General features: G+C 38.2%; 1 protein-coding gene across 4 annotated transcripts in view; it reads left to right on the forward strand.

Annotated features, from left to right (window-relative positions):
• The window catches only part of PDE1C (phosphodiesterase 1C), a 198,448-nt gene that overhangs the window by 84,971 nt on the left and 93,612 nt on the right, over positions 1-19,865 (forward strand). For 2 of the 4 annotated variants that reach the window (XM_014258683.2, XM_088060800.1), the window contains one exon: positions 7,097-7,123. The exons of the other annotated variants lie outside the window; for them this stretch is intronic. In XM_014258683.2, the coding sequence (XP_014114158.1) occupies positions 7,097-7,123 (27 nt within the window). The remainder of the gene's footprint in view (positions 1-7,096; positions 7,124-19,865) is intronic. 4 annotated transcript variants of the gene reach the window in all.

Here is a 19,865-nt window from a genome sequence, read left to right on the forward strand (position 1 = left end):
AGAGGCAGAACAAGAAACATCAGTTGATCATATGTCCTAATGATTGCAATAATTTTTTGGAGATTAAGCTGTTTCTTTTTTGTTGTTCTTTAGAAAACTTGGTAGTTAGATGTGAAATCCAATGGTCAGCCAGGTGAAATAAAGTTTATTAAAATAGTATTTTCCTTGGACAAAAACAGTCTATATTTTCTTTGAATTATTTACATACATTATTTACTAACTGTGACCTGTTGTGTTTCTCACCTGTCTTGTTTCCATTTCTACTGAAATAATTCTATCAGTTTCAGGTTGTGAGCACTTCTTTTCTTTGTGTACCTCCACCACGCATACCCATTCTTCAGAGCACACAGGCTTTTCTAATCTACTTCAAACGAGACAAGTGACTGCCTCATCCTCTCATGATTTCAGGATGTCCCCATGTAGTTCAGGGCCCAATTTAAAATTATTTCCCTTGTTTTTTAAAAATTCCACATAAACCCTCCATCAAATTTCAAGTATCAGCTGAAATTTTGCTTTCTTTCCTCACCTGCTTCTTACTGTTCCTTTCCTCTGCTGTTAATAGACTCTGAGATTGTATTGTTTTAAACTTAGCACAGTATTCTGATAAACAGCCCATGTGGCAGAAAAAAGAAATTTTTTTGGTTATTATTGACTGGAGTGTGGGTAAAACAAGAAAGGATGTAATTCTGTTTAAATTAAAGAATTAAAAACCTGTCAGAAACTGATGACATTATACCATTGGTAAAGTCTGGTCATCTCAACATATTTCTGAGTCCTGGTCAGGGCTCCCATGGGATCCTGTGCTTTGCCAGATGCTGTAGTCTGTGCTGTGAGATTGGGGTTTTGTGAGTTGATTTATACTTGGTTATTAATATAGACTTTGGTAATGTAACATAAATGCATCTCTAATCCTGTAGTGATGATGATTATTTGGTAATGCACTGAGTGATTGAGAATATTGAGCTGCTGGGAGAGAAGATTTTCAATTTATTTAAGTGATCCTGTCAGTCAACTTGATCTGAGCTTCCATCCGCCTCTCCTTTGGATGCACAGAGGGACATTGCCTACCCCCAGTACGAACTGCTATGCCACTACAATACGACCAGAGATGGCATACCTGAGCTTGTGAGCTGGGAAATGCTCTTAAATCCTTCTGTCTAAACATGGTCACCAAGGGAATATCTTGGGAATTCTGGACCCATGAGTTGGAAGGGCCTGAGGGCAAGAGCAGTAAACGTGATTTGTGGTTGGCTCTTACAGAAAAAGGTAGTGGAGGGATATAATTCAGAAAAAAAACATAGATTCACCAATGTGTGAAAAAGGAGCAGAAAAAAATCTTCCAGATTTGACTTGTAGACAGACATTTTTCTCTTTTGCCAAATTTCATTGTTTATATACTGTTGGTTTGCTAAACTACAAAATAGGATTTTAGTTGTATTATCTTTACACCAATTTTAATATCAGAATCCCAACTCTGGCAGGAAAGAAAGATAAAGGATTTGAGAGAATGTGTATGTTATGTGATGGATATTTTGCTCAAATAAGGTGGCTTTGTCTCTGTTTCCATATGAGCTGGTCATAGAAGCCTTGCAGGGAAGCAGAGATTTATTAGCCCAAGCTAATAGATGTAATAGATGTGAGCTACAGATGTAGTGGAACTCCACTATTAAAGGAAATTATTGTGTGCTTTTGTTAACAGATGACAAACCTCCCACCTCATATCTTACACATGCTAATTATAAAGATTTTCAAATATAGGAGGAAAACCCCTTCTTTCTCCTTGAGCCTACGAACAACTAATTTTGAGTTTGTGGCAACTGTTTTCCTAAACAATTGTGGTTCCTCTGAAGAAGTAGCTTTTGCAAAATGATCCTCTTCAGGTAGGAGGAACGTTCCCTTTTCTCTAATCATGCTTTACAGTGTCAGTGACAACACTAAGGGTATGGCAGGCAAGCTCTGATGAGGCTTGCTGTATCAGCTGAAGGAGTAAATGTACTGACAGTTTTTCTTCTCTGCACAGTGGGCACTAAAGGAGTGTGCTTCAGATGTGGCAGTACAAAATGCAGCATCTTTGCCAAAAGTCACCATTGTTGGCAGTTTAAGCCAAAAAGTTGAACTTTGCACTGAGGCAACTGATGCCCCGAAGTGTCCTTGTGTCTGCCAGCCAGACTGTGAGGGTGCAGACCTGGTGCAGGGTACTGCATACAAGGCAGCTGGTGGCAATAACTTTTTAAACCACTGCAGCAGATTAATTTTTTGCTAGACTATTGGTGCCCTAAAAAGTTGTTGCCCTCTTTTTCACTAAGAAACACAGATCCAGCCTGAAAACACATGGTGTGCAAGATCCAGGCTTGAGTACTCTCAGCTGGTGGTACAAAAAGAGCACAGGCCATCGAGTTTTAGGGACTTCAAAAGATCTACCTGGCTTACTAAACTGCTTTCACCAACTGTATGTACCCTCTGAACCCATTGCAATGGCCAAGCAAAACAAAACACATTAGATGAAGCCACTGTGAGTGCTGATTGTGAATTTCAGCCTTAAAATTGAGCCATTCCACCATCTCAGCAGGCTAAGGACATTCTTCTGGCACTTGTCATTCCTGAGCTGGAAAGTATCAAGCCATTGAAAAGTGTCATCTACATTCAAATGTATGTACCTTAGGCCATCAATCACACATCCACCAGCTAGTGGCTTGAGTCTGATCACTGCAATGAAGGTAGGTAGAAGCCTGCAGAGGCTTTTTCCAAGGGCAGATATAGCTCCTAATCTCTAGCAGATTGTGAGCAGAGCATGAGATTCTTATTAACTTCCAAATTTTAGTATAGATTTTCAAGCATGAAGCTAGGCAAAAATCCTCCTATTACTTCTGCAGCATCCAGTTTTATCCATATCCTGAAAAGATGCCATTAATACCAAACCCTGTGGAATGAATGTGGAATAATACCATATTAACCAAACCACTGTTATGAGTGAAAAAAATTAAATGTTTAGATAATTCTTCAGAGGCTGTGTAGGAGTGAAATAGCGATTTGTATAGCTAGTTGATATTATGAGTTTTATGATTATGTGGCAAAGCCATGTCAGTTGACAGTTACTTAATTCCCCCAACCTCTCTGTCCTCACTTCTCTCTGTACCTACTCAGTTGTGTTAAATCACTCAACTCTCTCAGAAGACTAAAGTCTGAGAACATCACTACCAAATGCAGGCACAGATTTTTGTGTTTATATTATATTCTTTTCATTTCCAGGTTCCTAGGTGCAGAAGAAAGGAAGGAGCTTTTTGCAAAAACTCAGATGTAGTGTTACTTGGGTCATGAATTGTTGTGCAAAACCCTGTATAGCTAAAACCATGACCATTAAGAGCTAACAAATTAATAGAAAAGTGTCTGAAGGGGAAATACAGGGAAAAGCAATTTGGTTGAGGGTGCATTGGAATTAAATGGCAAAATTAGAAGCATAACCCTGAGAACAGACAACTTGGAAGAAGTTCATGAGCATCAAAGCAGAAAGAGAAATTTTTAATGTCTATTTATTTCAATGGGAATTGAGTGGCCAGACAGCTGTAGCAAGCTACATCTTATTGATGATTAAATAACTTCAAAAATCTGTCCTAATTTTATTTTGGGCCAGCGTGATGTCTTTATTTCTCTGGCTACAAGAAGGTTTCATCCTCAGAAGATGAGATACTGAAATAGTTGACTCAACATTCTTGTTAACTTTATGGTTTCTGAATTGAAAAATTTCATCTTACCTACCACTTCAATTAAAAATACCTATTTTTAAGTGTCTTACTGCTTTTTTTTTTTTTTTTTTTTTCATTAGGCTATAGCAGCCTTCTTGGACTAGGACTGACTCACTTCATACTATACTCATGCAAGTGTAACTGCATAAAGTCCAGTGAAGTTATTTTTAGTTTATGCTGCTTGTATAGAGCCTACCTTGTGTGAGTCACCTGCTAATTCTCTTCAGCATGAAAAAAACCCTACTTTGCTCTACTTAATTTTTTTAGTGTAAGCTAAATATAAACCTCTTAATAATACATCCCACAACCAGTAACAGGAATTAAATGGATGTGGCAGTATGAGCACAATGTGTGTTGTGAGAAAAGAAAGTGAACTTACACAGATTTGGTAATATCAATAAGCCTCTTTTCAGGCATGAGCACAGGATGGCCCACAGATGTGGGAAGCTGTAACATTACCTCCTTTAAATCTGTCTCATTCTTTCTCTCCTGGGAAAGAGGTATAGCCTGGGTTTGTTCAAAAAATGAGGAGTCCCTTGGGCTTGACTGGAAATTTGCCTGTTTCCCAGTTTATCCTAGAGCATCTGCCAAAAGCAATTTTGTAGATAGTTCCTCTCTTCATAGACTCATTCTGGGGACATAAATCAAGACACAAGATACCGTGTCCCACTTTTTTTTAATAAGCAACCAAACAAAACCCCTCATAACAAAAGAACCTCAAAAAACCAAACAAAAAATTGCAAACCCAACCAAATCTAAATCTACCCCACTCCAGTTTCCTCTTAGTAATGCACACATGGTTGCTGATTCAAGCCAAGATGCTGGCTGTGGTATTGAAGAAGTATTTTCTAATTCCTTTGTTTCCAATCTCCTTTAATGGAAGGCATGTGTAAGTGGTGGTTTGTAACTATAAAGAAGATAGATGTTGACACCGTGTTTTCAAAAACAAACTGAATCCTATATTTACAAACAGTTCCATGTTATCAACACCACCTTTTTATAATGTGGTGAGTAGCATGTTAGACCTTGTTTTTTGAAATGCTGAAAGTCTGAGCACACAGAATTTTTTCCTGAATATCAGAATTTGCTAATGGTGTTCCTTTTAAAGCATGTGCATGCAGTAGTGATTTTGAACCTATAAACAAGTGTTTGTCTAGTTATATTCTCTTCAAGTGCAAATTGCAAATTCAGTCAGTGCTTGGAAAAGCAGTCACTAACTTGGTCTGTATGAACCTTAATGGTGATTGGACTGCAGGTGTGGAAACAATAACTATAAAAAAACCCTGTGTATAAGTTTTTAAAAATGTCTATGACTTCAACAAATTCTTTTATTCCTAGTACTGTCATCTGTGATAGTACAGCTTTCTAATGTATTAAAAATATTCTTGAATGAAAGGAATATTAAAGGTGTAACTTGATCAGAAAAGTCATGTTACTAATCAAGTGTAAAGAACACCCTAAGACTGGAGTTAATGAATTTTATCTTTGCTCAAATGTCTGAAAAAGAAACATTTTATAACATTATATGAAAGTCACTAACCAATGAAGGGAAAAATAGTTCTGACAGTGTTGGAATGAACCATAAGAGCCTGTCAGGGGAAAGAATTAAATTGAAAATTATTTCATTTTAACACTTAAACAAATTTGTATTTCTTTGGAATAAAACTTTTAATTACTGTCGATTAGAATGGCCAATCAGATGAAGTATTTTTCAGGTTGTTTGCTTTTTTTGCCAGAAAACATAATGAAGTTCTGTGTTTGTCAGAGTATAAACTTCTTAATGTACATTCTTCAAAACAAAAGTTCTACTTTTCATCCTTCTGAAAGGAAAATTAAAAATTCTCATAGAATAAGATTTGTCCAGTTGGGTTTCTGCTTTTATGTATCAATATTTTTAATGTCAGTAAGCTATAAACTAGATACTGCTATGAGTATTTGCTCTTTTACTCCTTTGCATCATTTCAAGTTTAAATAAGTAATTCTTCAAACAGTAATTTGCAAATGAAATATTTTTTAAAGAAGCTATTTAGTATTTTTATGATTCCAACATGTTAAGAATATAGAAGTAGGTACAACCACAAGTAAAATTTTTATAGATATTTGTTGGATGAAACATTTTACAGTCAGGAGACATTATTCATGGCTCTTGTAAAACAGAAAATATTTGTAGGGAAACTTATTCCTTGTTTGGGTTTTCTAGGCCCACACTAGCTACAATTTTACTTGTACAGTAGTATCAGAAATGAAAAAGTAAACTTGATGCTAATAGCTGTACACATATTTTAACAATATTACCTTCAAATTGAAAATGTTGGAAATGTCTGCTAGTGTATTGTTAAATAAAGGGCACACCTCATCAGAGTCTGCACTGAAACTTGTTTCAGTCACTACTTGTGAATTAAAACATTGTTCATTTTATTTTAGAACATAAAAGCAGAGCTGAGTTCAAGTAAATTAATGCCCTATTTTGCCAGCCTCTATGCAAAGCCTTTGCAAACAGCTGCAGAAACAGCAGCTCACAGACAACATACAGTGCTGATACACCCCTGATGCAGGTAACTGTATAGCCACACAGCTATACAGAAAGGCATGTATTGCCTTTTTGTGTGTTGCCTTACTCTGTGCATTGGCAGCCTTTGTCATTGCCTGCTGTCAAAGACAAAATCCACCATGCTAAAAAGAGTAGGAGGTTTACAGCCTTTGCTGTAGTTGATGTGGTGTAAAGTATTGGGGTAGAGAAGAGGTCCTGCTTATGTGCTCTTGCCCTTCCTAGTCCTGGGTTAGGGTCTTGTAAGGTAAGGTCTCAAGACAGGTGCAGTGAAGTGAAGCTCTGTGGAGTGGTATCTGAAATTTGTTGGAGAACTTGGAAGGATCTAGACTTTATTTTTAGAGAGACTGCTACAAAAACCACTGGGGTTTTCCACTAAATGACAACAGCCAGTATGGCTGGATACTTTTCATTACTCCATGTTAATGGGATCTCCACAGATCTTATCTTACTTATCTGTTGGATGAGAGACATAAACGCTACAACTACTAAGTACAAGTAAATTTCTGACACTTGGAATTCCTGCTAAGTCAAAGTCATTTAGAATAAATAATTTTTTCCTAGTTGCAACAACCCTTTCTCACAAGAAAGGGCAGTACATTCAAACAAGGAAACACAATTTTTTCTCCTGAATTTAGTGGCAACCACCACTGGGTTTAGTAGAAGGGAATGGCTACATCAAGTTTGGGGCAATCTTATGGCAGAAGTGACTTCATTAAATTGCTCCTGATTTCTGACCCTCTCCTTTTTCCTCCTTGCCTGTGAATCCTTCTCATCTCAGTTCTGTTTTGTTCTTTTCCTGCAGGAGAAAATATAAGAAAACATCACAGAGGTAAGAGTAAATCACAGACAACTGGAAGGTATTTGTGAGTCATCTCTTTTTGGTAGGGGGTTTGAAAGAGGGTTTTCCTGTTACCAGGTTGGTTTTTTTTTTTCTTTTTTCCCCCAGGGAAATGCCATTCTACTGTTTGTTTCCCCCTTTGAAGGACCATCTTGTGCTGCTGCTGCTCCCAAACTCCTTTGCTACTAATGGTAGTCCTCCCCTCTGATGTTAGTGGTAGTTCTCTCTAATTAAGGACAGAAATATTTGTCATTGAAAGTGAAATCTTAATGAACATCACACTGTTTCTTCTGCAAGATCTGCTGGTTCTAAGTTGTATTCCTTGCTTATTCTGTAATAACAAAATGAATTGCAGGCTTGTAGAGTTACTAATAATCTGTGCCATTGCAGCAGACTGAAGGAAAATGTGAATCCTGTTAAGAATCCATATTACAGCCTCCAGATGTAGTTATCTTACTCCCTCCTTGTAGGAGACAGGCTCAGTGGGGGTCTTTGACAGATAAGTTTTCTTGCTTTGGAACCCTTGAGCATGCTGGCAGATAAGCCAGTGTGATGCTTTGATCAGCCAAGGCATCATAGGCACCACTCCTGTTTGCTATCACCCTTTGCTGAAGATTATCACTCTAATGCAGCAATGACAGGACAGGCTATACGTGTGCTTGTGTGTCAGAGCCACAAGAAACTGAAGTGTGGTGGCTTGAGTCACAGACAAGATGGGTTTAAGCTATAAGAGTTTAGTGAAAAATACTGATATGGAGATTTCTGTGCTGATCTGTGTGAGAGGGAATTGGATAATGTGAGACGCAAGAACAGGGAGAAGGTAAATATGCTCCCAGGTTTTTTCTAAATATGGGATTGATGCTGTAGTTTAGTTTGCAGCTCTACTTTTCTCCCCACGTCCCTTGCTGCTGCCATGACTGTTAGCTAATTATGAACATTTCTCTGACCACAAGTCCTCAGCTGCTGCAAGAAAATAGTTTACAGGATAAATGATTGTATTGTGTTTGTGTGTATCTGTGAGTGCCTTGGACTGCTTGCATTGTCAGTGTATTGCATTGAGTACTGTGTCTTATTTAGGTATCTTTTCTGAGTGCCTAACTGTGACATTAGCAATGTTTGTATTCAGCATCTCTTTTCTAATGGGAGACTTTCTGTAAGCCTTGGAAGGGAGATGTAAGTATGTTTTACAAGTCCAATACATTCTTGTATTGATAACATACAAAAAATACAAGATGACAGTTTGTTTAAACATAGCATTACAGGGCTCAATTTTGTGCCCTGTGGTATTTTGTACTTTCTGTTTTTTTCTCTTACTGTTACACATGCCAGCTGCCTGCCTGTTGGTGTGCGTCCTTGCAGCAATTTTTCAAATGGGCTTTCATGACCTTCTGATGTCTAAAATGATGTTATCTCTGCAGAGGCCAAGAGGCCACTCCAGGGACCGGCATATGGAATTGCTGAGCAGCTACTCCAGATAACCTTGCCCAGTGGGTGCTGACTGCTGGCCCAGAGGGCTCTGTAGCACAAAGGGCTAACTGTTATTTATGTCTAGGAACATTGTCATTGGCAGCACCTAGGGAAACCTAGATGGCTGGTAAGGTTCTGCCTTGAGTTTTCCACCTGCTGAGTGATTAAGTGTGATGCTAAATGGAAAACTGCACAAACTTCCACCTGATACAAAAGTATAATATCCAGCAAAAAGAAGTGGTAGGACAGCAGTTCACTTAAAGTCTGCTTTTAAGTAACATCTGTTGAGTCGGTAATTCCAGCAATGTGCAAAAACTGATGACTTGGCTCATGTTTCCACCTTCATTTCTCACATTCATCTGTTGTAGGTTTTCTTTTTGCCTTTGATACGTTTTTTAAAAACCATCTTTGTGCTTCCTACATCACTGGTCTCTGAGGGTGTCTGACAGCTGAACTGAAATTATCTATTGCTTGCTTTTACATCTTCCTGTTGTGTCTGTATGGGGCGTGTTATCACGTAAGAATGCCTACATGATAGTGGCAGCAGCTATATAGGAGAAACACTGCTGTCCTTTGTACCTCACTGTGAGTGTAAAGAAACAGTTTCCTCTGAATGCAGATCTGTTGGGTAGGAAAATCAAGTACATGTAAGAAAATAAATGAGGTATGCAAGAAAATGTAATGAGAAAGCTAAACTAAAATCTGAGCCATCCTAAAAGTGTAATTAGAAATGACAGACAGTGACTTTTACATTGGTCGTTCTGTTAATTGGGTTGATTTGAATGCTTTTGTAACAATAATATATTGGTATGATTTTCTTTATAAACTTGGAAGTTTCACAGCTATCTAGAAAACCCTAACGTCATTAGTCCCAAACTGAATTGCATCTGAACTACTGAATGTGATGTGGATTAATCACAGCAATACCAGAGAAGTGGGATATTTAATCTGAACTGAGGTAATTTTATCATTCTTCTGTCTAGTTCCCTTCAGTAAGTAAACAGTAGATAGCTTCCTATATAGTGACTGGAGAGGTTGTCAGCAAGAGGAAGAACTAGGCAGGAAGGCAAAGCTCTGAACTTCCAGGTCCTGAATTGGTGGGGGCTTTTTGTAGTTGTTGGGGTTTTTTGGGGTTTTTTGGGGTTTTTTTAGGGTTTTTTTGAGCACCTGAGACCTCAGTCATGTTTGATTTGACTCTTAAGACTCATAGTTTTCCTGAAGACTGCCAGCTGTTGGGCTGTCATATATTACTAGAAGATACTCAGCATCTTCATCTTCCTGGAACATTAAAAGGGAAAGGAGCATTTCAAGTAGTCCTTGGCAATCTCCTTCTAGGTTAGGTTCATCCCCTTGGATGAATTCAGCTACTGCAGCCAATTTGGCACTTCTAAAGTCTCACTAAAGTCCAATTTATCATCACAAAATTTGTCAGATAAATAATCTGTTTTAGTTTACATAGCATAAATTTTCCTCCAATAGATTTTTTTTATTCCATCAGTAACACAGAATTTCATGTGTTGCTCTTTTAATTTAGCTGCATGTTGGTTAATTGTACAGTTTAATTTTCTATTAAGATGCTAATGCTTCTTTTACAGTGACCTTATTTTAGATAAAAGCCAAGAAAAAGAAATCCTGATATTTTATCTGTCCATCATGGATGAATGAATTTCTTCCCCCTAAGTATTTTTTAATGCTTTACATAAAGTACAAAGTAGGAAAGGAAATATTAAAGGAAAAGCCACTGCTCAAACATTCTCACACCCTTCAGGGATTTGCATACACATGCCAGCTCAGACTTAAACTGCAAGGCCCAGAGTCCCTTCATGGGAGGCAGCTCCATAGAGCTGTGGGTGCCTCTTTTGATTCCTTGTTCACACTGTCTCAGGTGTGCTGCCTCCTTCTTCAGACTCAACAGTAGGTTTCCTGCAGCAGGCCAGCACAAGCTGGGTGCCTCCAGAGAGGGACCCAGAACACAGAAATCCTTGGAAAATTATTCCCTTATGACTTATGCACCTGCCCCTCACATGTTCTTCATGTGCCTTGAATGCACCTCTCAGTCCAATAGTAATTTTGTTTTTGGGGGTCTTCTAACATCTTATTGAGTTATTTCTCAAGTGTCCGTGCATGGCAGGCCAATAACTCTTCATAACTTGTCAAGTTGCATTTTCTCCTGGTGGCTCTAGTCTCCTTATCTTCCAATTTGTGATTTTTGTCCACCTGGTTGCTGGCAGAGCCTAGGAAACTAAAAAAGCTCTAGACCTAGGATAAACATTACTTAGCAACAACCAAACCATCATGTTATCTATATTCTTCTCATACTAAAGCCAAGACACAGCACTATAGCAGCTACTAGAAAAATAACACAGAATGTTAACAATCCCCACTGAAAGCATACTCAGGCTGAGCAAGTGAGGCTAAGAAGACTAAATCCACACAGTATTATAAGCGTGTATAACTCATTCTACCTCAAATGTACTTATGCTAAAGAAGTAGTATGTCTCAGCAGGAAGTGTAACCAAAGGGTCTTTGAAATATGACTTTGGCCCTGAAAAAAACATCCTAATGGGCCCTGCAAAATACTAATGTGGTTTCTTCAAAATGATTGTACTCTGATTAAGAAAGATTGACAACTTCTCCAAAAGGATTTTGTTTTTTCTGCTTCAGACAATAAGACAGGAAACTCATAAGCAAAGATGGTTCCCATCCCTCTCTGCATTTCTTATTCTTTCTCATCTATGTATGTGCTTCTTAGTTCCAGTTTGCTTCAGCATTTAGTTAATATGTTCCTGGAGAAATGTATTTATGCTCGTGCAAGGCACAAGAGACAAAACTATAAATGTAATGGTGTTGCTTACAAAATAGGTGGAAAAGTGTATTTCGCCCCAAATTTAGTTGGTAATCATCAGGGTTGCTTATGCTGACACCTCTGTAGGTTAAAACAATCCACTGTCACTGTTCACAAATATTATTGCCTTGCAAGTCTCATTCTAAGCAACCTTTAAGTTTTGGCATTTACTTCCTGTGAGGAAAACTCTGTGTCCAGATGGTTCTTCTGGAATCTTCTGGTATCTTCTGCAAGGGAGACTCCACACCCTCTCTGGTCAGTCTATTGCAGTGTGTGGTCATCCACACAGTAAAGAAGTTCTTCCTCATATGCATTGATTTTTTTTTCCATCAAACATTTATAGGATATGAACTATAGCAACTTAGTGGCAATTTTCAATATTGGGTAATTATAGAAATCTGGTCATTAAAATTACCCTAAGATAAAGGATTTCCGTGACTAATTCAGACTTCCTGTGTCTTAGCTGTGTCTCAAATTTGCTTTGAATTGATAGTGAATTGTTTTAATCCTTCTCTTTGATTTAGCAGTCAGACATTGGGGAGGAGAGGGAGGTAAGGAGGAAAGAGCAAAAGAGAAAGAACAAAACTGTTAGTGACTGACATTATCTTGGCAGTTAATAGGAGAACAAGCTTTTAGGGATATCCTCAGAGGGCGGATGATGTAACCGAAGTCCTGTATAAGCTTCCAGCCTTCAAAATCTCTCACTTCTTAAATATGTGTCTCCCTTGCAAATGATGAAGGGTGAATCCTAAGGCATTTTGTTAAAAATCTATCAAATGCAAGGGATAAGGCACCTTCGCTGAGAGAATTTGCCCTAGGAGAGAATCAGCTATCTCCTGGAAACAGGACTTTTTCTCAAGATAAATTCCTCACTTTTAGTGTGAATTGTACTTGAACCATATACTGGTTTTGGCTGGGATAGAATCAATTCTCTTCTTAATAGCTGGTACAGTGCTGTGTTTTGGATTTAGTATGAGAACAATACCAATAACACACTGATGTTTTAATTGTTGCTACATAGTGCTTCCTTTAGAACAAGGACTTTTCAGTTTCCCATGCTCTGACAATGAGGAGGTCCACAAAAACCTGTGAAGGAGCAGAGCCAGGACAGCTGATGCAAATGGGCCAAATAGATATTCCACACCATAGAATGTCATGCTCAATAAATAAACTGGATGGAGTTAGCCAGGAGCTGCTGATCATTGCTTGGTGATGGGCTTAACATCAGTTCATTGGTGATGAGCAATTCCTTATTTCTCTTGGGTGTTATTTATTTCTTGCTCTTCTTTTCATTTTATTATTATTAATCTTGCTTCAATTATTAAAGTGTTCTTATCTCAATCCACAACTTTTACCTCTATTATAATTCTCCTCCCCATACCACTGAACGGGTCAAGAGTGAGCAGACTGAGTGAACATCTGAGTAGTACTTAAGCTGTCAGCTGGGGTTAAACCATAACCAGTCACTAATAAGCCTTATCAAATCAGGGAAAACCACAAATTGTCTTCCTTCATTTCCACATCAGAAAGTCAATTGGTTTGATTTCTACTGATTTAACTCTGTGTTTTCTTTAAAACCTTGGCAATAGACAATCCAAGTATTTTTCCTCCCAACAAATGCATTTCATTTGCCCTGTTGTCTTGCCTGTTTTGAGATGATAACTTGGGGATGGAATTTGCTTTACTTAGATGAGAGGTGAAGAAGTTCTTTGTGCAGTTTCTACATTGATAGTGCACTCTGAGCTAACGGTTTTATAATTTTTTTCACATTAAGGTGAAAACATCTGTGAGAGTCTCCTCTGAAAACAATGTCAGCTCCATGATGAGTGCCACGCTGTCTCCATAACCACAGGATAGCATAGCTAATAATGTATTTTGATATGCTAGCTTCCCAGTGTTAACACCAAAAATGGAAAATAAGCCTTCATTAGAAGCAAGTATTAAGGCTTCCTTTGTGTGTGCATTACTTTAAAAAGGAATCACACATTAAAATACTTGATACATGTTTCAGTGAGCACCACCACAGAGAAGAGTAAGAAGCAATTTTATAGTTTTTGCCTGGTATATGTCCTTTCCTCTATGCCTTCCATCTACTGATTTATTAGAAGAGATGCAGAATATATTACAGAATTTCATGTGTACATTTCCAGGGCTTGAATTCCTATTATACTCCAATGGATGATGATAGATTTTCATTATGCAGAAGAATAATGGTTCTCCTGCTGAGGAGAAGGTTCTCAAGTAAAAACTTCCATTTGTTATATACTTACCTGCACATCATGCTTCAGAAGGGCTTTGTAAAATGTCTCAGGTGGATATTAATTAATTGTGGATTATACATTTGACCACACTCAAAAATGTGCCTGATTGTGTGGGTGTATAAGTGGATACATGCACAATAGGTACATTATAGGTGCATCTAGTTTATTTCAACTGATGATAAGATCTCAGGAGTAAGATTTGGTACATTCATTTCCAACGATGTTGTGTGGATTTTTTATGTTGAGGTTTTACTCTTTTTTTTCCCCTCAGGCAGATCTTGGGAAAAATTATGGTACGGAAGTGCTGTGTTTTCTCATAAGAGCAGGAGTTTGGACATCTGGGCCTCCAATGCCTGGTCAGAACACCTTTTTAATGTTAGTGTTTTTACCAATACAGCTAGTTATTGCTAATCATTCTGATTCATAGAGTACTTAAACTTACATTCCCCCTCACCTAGCTATAACCATATCTTCAGAGAGAATATATAACAATTGTCTGGGCATAACAGAAGTGCTGTAGTTAAAATATTGTGTGTTTCTGGGGTTATTCCTCTTAATATATACAAGTAACTTATTTCTGAGCTGCTGTGCACTCATATAGATTTAGTGGTGCATATAATCAGGGTTCAAACTTTGGAACCTGACTTGACTGATATTTATATAAACCAAGTTTTCAGCTCATTTTAATTCCTGTCTCATTTAATACAAGCTATTTTTAAAAGAGGAAAAAATATTTCTATTCTCTTAAACTTGTTGTCAGAAACAATGCTTCATGCAGTACAGACAGTGCTCTTTGCACTTTTTGATCAGTGATACATTCTAGGCTTGTAGACCATTGTCTTATCAGGCTGGTTTTCAGAGTCTGGCAGGTTAGTAGTAAAGAGTGGATAGGATGAAATTGGTTCTTTCTTGGATTCTTACTTGTTCTCTCTGGGAAAATTTGCTGCAGATAGGACTTACTTTGATTTTTAATGAAAAATGAAGTAAAATTTTACAAAGTGAAAGATGCAACATTTCAACAGTTCCATATATGGAATCTATCTATTCTGATTTCTTTGTCTGCTAAAGGCTGATTTAAAATTCTAGGCTTTTTTTCCCTTGCACTATCAGATGCTACTATAACTGAGTTCCACATGAGCTGGTAATTTCTCTGGAGGTTTTTTCAGCTATCTAATAACATTTATACAAATTCCAGTGGTACTGACTAAAGACTTCTTCACTTCTGTCTTTTAATGAAGACAGAAATGCTTATCCTCTATTGTCTGCAAGAATTTTGTTATTCACACCCCATAACAGTGATGGTCCTGTAATTTACATCTTGTGGTTTTGTGAAACAAGTAATTGGCATTGGAGTATCTGGTTAAGCCCTGCAGAGTGCAACAGCATATTGATTTTCATGGGAGTACTCAAGGAACGTGCAGGTGAAGAGTCTAAGCTGTTTTACAGCAGCTGATGAACCAAACTCATTGTAGGTCATGACTAAGCAGATTGATGGAAAAAAAAAAATTGGACTAAAAATGCTGTGTTATGTATGGATGAAGAAATGAATTTGATTTCCTGGGCCACCAGTCCAACACCTTTTGTTAGGAGCTGTTTATTATTATTGATGTTTGTAAATGACCAGGATTTTCAGTGGATTGAGAAAAGGAGCCCATGTTTTGGTCAGGAGCACAAAGAGATATCTTCCAAATGCAGCTAGATTTGTATCAAGGGTCAAGAGAAAGACACCAAATGACATTTATTTAACTATAATCCTAGGCATTAATTTTCTGTAAAAAATATGTCTAACAAACAGGCCTTTCACCATCTTGGTAATCCTCCTTTGGACCCTTTCTAATAGCTTTATGTTTTTCTTATATTGCGGTGCCTAAAACTGAATCACTTGTCACTGTGTGTAGCTGAAGTATATTTGCAAATTGGATTTTACTGAACAATCAAACTTCTTATAGATGCTATAGAGACAATATAGAATATCAGGACAAATGCATTATTTAAATGTCTTCCTGTAATGGGGAGTAGAAAATCTGTGTGTGAACACAGGTTTGTAGTCAAAGAAGGGAAGGAAGAAGTGAGTGGGCAGTACTGGGAAAACAAAGGTGAATTATAGGGATGTTCAGCTTTGTTTCACAGTATGAAAAAAAGTCCAGGTTGCAATTAAGACTGCTGAGTGGTTTATAGAAAATCACCTTGATGACTTAAGCAGTTTCCCAACTTAGATCTATATCACATGAGGAGTACCAAGCTATGATGCTTTTCCTAGATGAGGAAACAATGGGTTCAGTGCGTCTTATATATTTTCGTACCGTGTTTTTAAAAGTCTTTAAGAGTACTCTCCAATGCAAGGGGAAACACAGAACTCTTGGCTGGCTAATCCATAGAGACTTAATGTGCTCTGTCTTCTCCAATTGTTTACAACTTGTTAGCTAATATCTATACATATTCATTCTGTTATTTGAAAACTATTTTCTTTCAAATTATTTCTGTAGCATTACCAGATCTTTTAAGTCTGTTTTGGACATAGATCTCAACAATGGATGTTAAGGAGACACTGGCACAAATTTTTCTGTGAAAGGCCAGAAACTCTATCTCCAAAAAATACCTTTTGTACAAGTGTAATGACCACCACCTTCCCACAAAGTGAAAGAATGAAAAAGAAAATAAGTGAAGGTTGATTAAAAACTATTATGGCTAGGAGTGATTAATTTTTAAAAACTGGTGTTCTTAAAGTGGAGCTTTTAGAAGGAGAACTGTGCTATAGATATATTCTCAGGTCCAAATGCAGTTCTGTCACTGTATCAGAGACCACGTGGCAGTTTTCTCTCACAACAAATATGCATGGTAAGAAAGCTTCCAGGGAATAATTTTCTCAGAAATGTTTTCATTATACATTTACAGTCATCAATGAAACTAATGGTGAATGAAGAATCTATGAAGCTGATTTACCTCTTGCCCTTCAAATAAGTTGTGTTCCTTCACACTTTTCTAAGCCATGCTAGAGCATACTCTGTAGACAGCACAGAGCCGGTTTTGTGGTGTATCAATACAGCTTGGTGGCTACTCAGAACCTCTAATTTATTAAAATCATCCTCGGTGATACCAGTTTAACATGTGTCACAGAACACAGGAATAGTCTTGGAAGGACTTGGTAGTATTATGCCAGAATCCTGTCCAAATGATACAGATGTAATAAAAAGGGAAAAACAACTCAGACAACTAAGTAGATTATAAAATACACTGACTGTATAGGTCTTCAAAAGATTGAGCAACTTAAACTTAAACTTAGTGCCCTGAATGGAAATATGTGCTTGTTTTATACTTGCAGTGGTTCTGTTTTTCAAAGAGAAACATCATGTCTGAATTTTTGCAGAGAATAATAAGCTACAGACCTTGCTAAAGGAAGTTGTTTGCCCTTTCTGGAAAAATACACTTGTAAAAAGGTATTGCAGAAAGGGTGTCATGACCTTGACTTAAAGTCATATTTCTCCTTTGCTTTGTTTGATATGTTTAATATTGCAGTTCTCCTATTTGTTAGTTTGGGTGTAATCAACACCAGGTTTGCAGGTTTGTGTGTGTAGGAAATCATGACGTAAAAAGCCAGTGTCCACAAAGAGGACACAAGAGTCCTGAAACTTTATTTGAGTAAAGGGAGAGAGTCCACTAGGCAAAAATTCCATGGGGTCTCTCTTGAGTTTTTGGAGAATTCAGCCTCCTCTTATCTTCAGGTTCCAGCTGCATGTTGCTGTCTTCCTTTATCTATTGGTTGAGGTACTAGGAAGGTACAGCCTTCCTGAACCACCAACTATGCGTTCCCCTGTGAACATGTATCCCACCCTCATCATGCACTTTATGACCATTAAAATTAGCTTTAAGCCCACCCTGGGAAGAGAAGTTAATATTCATAAATCTATTAAGCCTGTGTATTTTTCCCTAAAGTTCAGAAGTTCAGAATGTGTGTGCTCAGTTCTACAACAAATTTGGGGGACTTAATGTTCATAAAGATCCCCACACCCATTCTTCCAGAATCTGATTGGTCCTTTCAGATCTAGCCATTTGTGAAGACATTAACACCCTTTTCTCCTATCAATTTGTACATTTCCCATTTAGGCTTTTGAGTTGATTGTTAAATGCCTAATTCATGTTAACTGTATGCAGGCAACAGTTAGATTAGCATTTTTGAGAATGTAGATCACTGTTGAGGAACACACCTAATGCAATTTCAGTGTGCAAGTGGCAGGTGGTGCCCTGGGTATGGGAAATGGCAGGAGCCCCCAGCAACGAGCTGTGAACTGGTGCTGACCCTTTGCCTAACAAAGGTTATGGGGACCTGTTGCACCAGATGGCCAGCTTACCCAATGAACAATGAGAAAACCCCAGACCAAACATCACCATTGCACCAATGTATGGGGTGAAAAGAGAATGTAAGAGGTGGGTCCATAGAATGTAAGGGTACAAATCCCTAGGATTTTTCATGGCTGCCTCCTCCTAAATTCATGCTGGCTGGGTCTGATCCCCAGGCCATCCCGTAGATGCCATGTGTTTGCACTCAAGAAGAACTGTTGCATAACGTTTCTGGGCACTGAGGTCACGCTGACTGGCCTGTTGTTTCCTGCATTCTCCTTTTGGCCCTCCTTGTGGATAGGTATCACATTTGATAAAATTCCAGTCATCTGGGACCTCCCTGGGTAGCCAAGACTGATGATAAATGATGACAAAGAGCAGCTTAGTGAACTTTTCTGACAGCTCCCTCATCACCCCAGGAATGATCCCATCTAGTCCCATGGACTTGTGAGCACCAAAGTGGCTCATCAGGTCACTAACTGCTTCCTTCTGGAGCACATGGGATCCATTCTGTTCCCTGTCTGGCTCTACCAGCTTAGGAGGCCAGTTGTCCTGAGGGTAACCAGTCTTACTATTGAAGACTGAGACAAAGAAGGTGTTAAGTACTTCATCCTTCTTTGGTGATTACATTCCCTGCTGCATACAACAAAGAACAGAGGTTTTCCTTGCCCCTCCTTTTGCCATAATGTATTTATAAAAACACTTTTTATTATCATTTACAGAAGTGGCCAGATTAAGATCTGATTGAGTAGTTTTCTTTTTGCCTGATCTAATGACATCCTTTAACACTTCCTGAGCTGCCTATTCCTTTTTCCAAAGATGATACACCTTCTTTCTTACCTTGAGTTTCTGTAAAAGCTCCCAGCTCAGCCAAGCCAGTCTTATTCCCAGCTGACTCACCTTTTGGCACCTAGGGAAGGCCTGCTCTTGTGCCTTGAAGATTTCTTTCTTAAAGTATGTCCAGCCTTCCTGATCCCTCTTATTTAAAGGCTGCTTCCCTGAGGACTTTCCAAATCAGTGTCCTGTACAGGTCAAAGTCCACACTCTGGAAGTCCAGGTTTTATTGATGTCCCCTCCTTACATCACCAAATATTGAAAATTCTATCATTTTATGGTCTCTCTGCCCAAGACAACCTTCAAACACATCTTCCACCAGACCATGTCTGTAAACAGAAAGTCTAATGTGGTACCACCTCCAGCAGACTTTCTTAGCTGCAACAGGAAGTTCCCTTACTCACACTGACAAGTAATGCAGAGGTAATATGGTTTTGTGAGTACTGTATTTCAAGATAATGAATACAAAGAAGAGTGCATGGCAGGGTAGTTCTGTATTCCATATATGAGACATTGATTCTCTCGCTGCATTGAGCAATCAAGTCTCATAGCCTTTAGCTTGATGAATTGGGACTTTCAGCTCTGGTCCATTATAATTTTTGCTGCTGTTTATTTGCCTTGATGTTATTTAACTGTGGTTGCTCCTGTGCTGTTACAAAAGTGAATAGATATTGCAAAGTGGTTTTTTTTATTTTTATAGATCTTCCTCCAAAAGTAAACAGATCAAGGAGAGAAGATGGACTGGCCATGCTCTTTAAATTGCAATCCCTTTCTTGCTTCTATATAGTTATAGTGCAGGAGATTTATAGCATTTTTTGGGCTTCAAGTGCATACCATTCTAGGATAACACTGAGCCTTACGTACTTCTGGATTCTTGCAAATATTGTTATTAATACCTTGGCCTTTGCAGTAAATCTGTGGCATGGGTGCAAGGCAGGTTTGTAATTTTTCAGTACACTGCCATGACACAGAACAGTCTTGCAGCAGC

The sequence above is a fragment of the Pseudopodoces humilis genome, chromosome 1 (assembly GCF_049639895.1).
Source record: "Pseudopodoces humilis isolate 2021_Gansu_Grassland_sample_001 chromosome 1, ASM4963989v1, whole genome shotgun sequence".
NCBI classification, from domain to species: Eukaryota; Metazoa; Chordata; class Aves; order Passeriformes; family Paridae; genus Pseudopodoces; species Pseudopodoces humilis.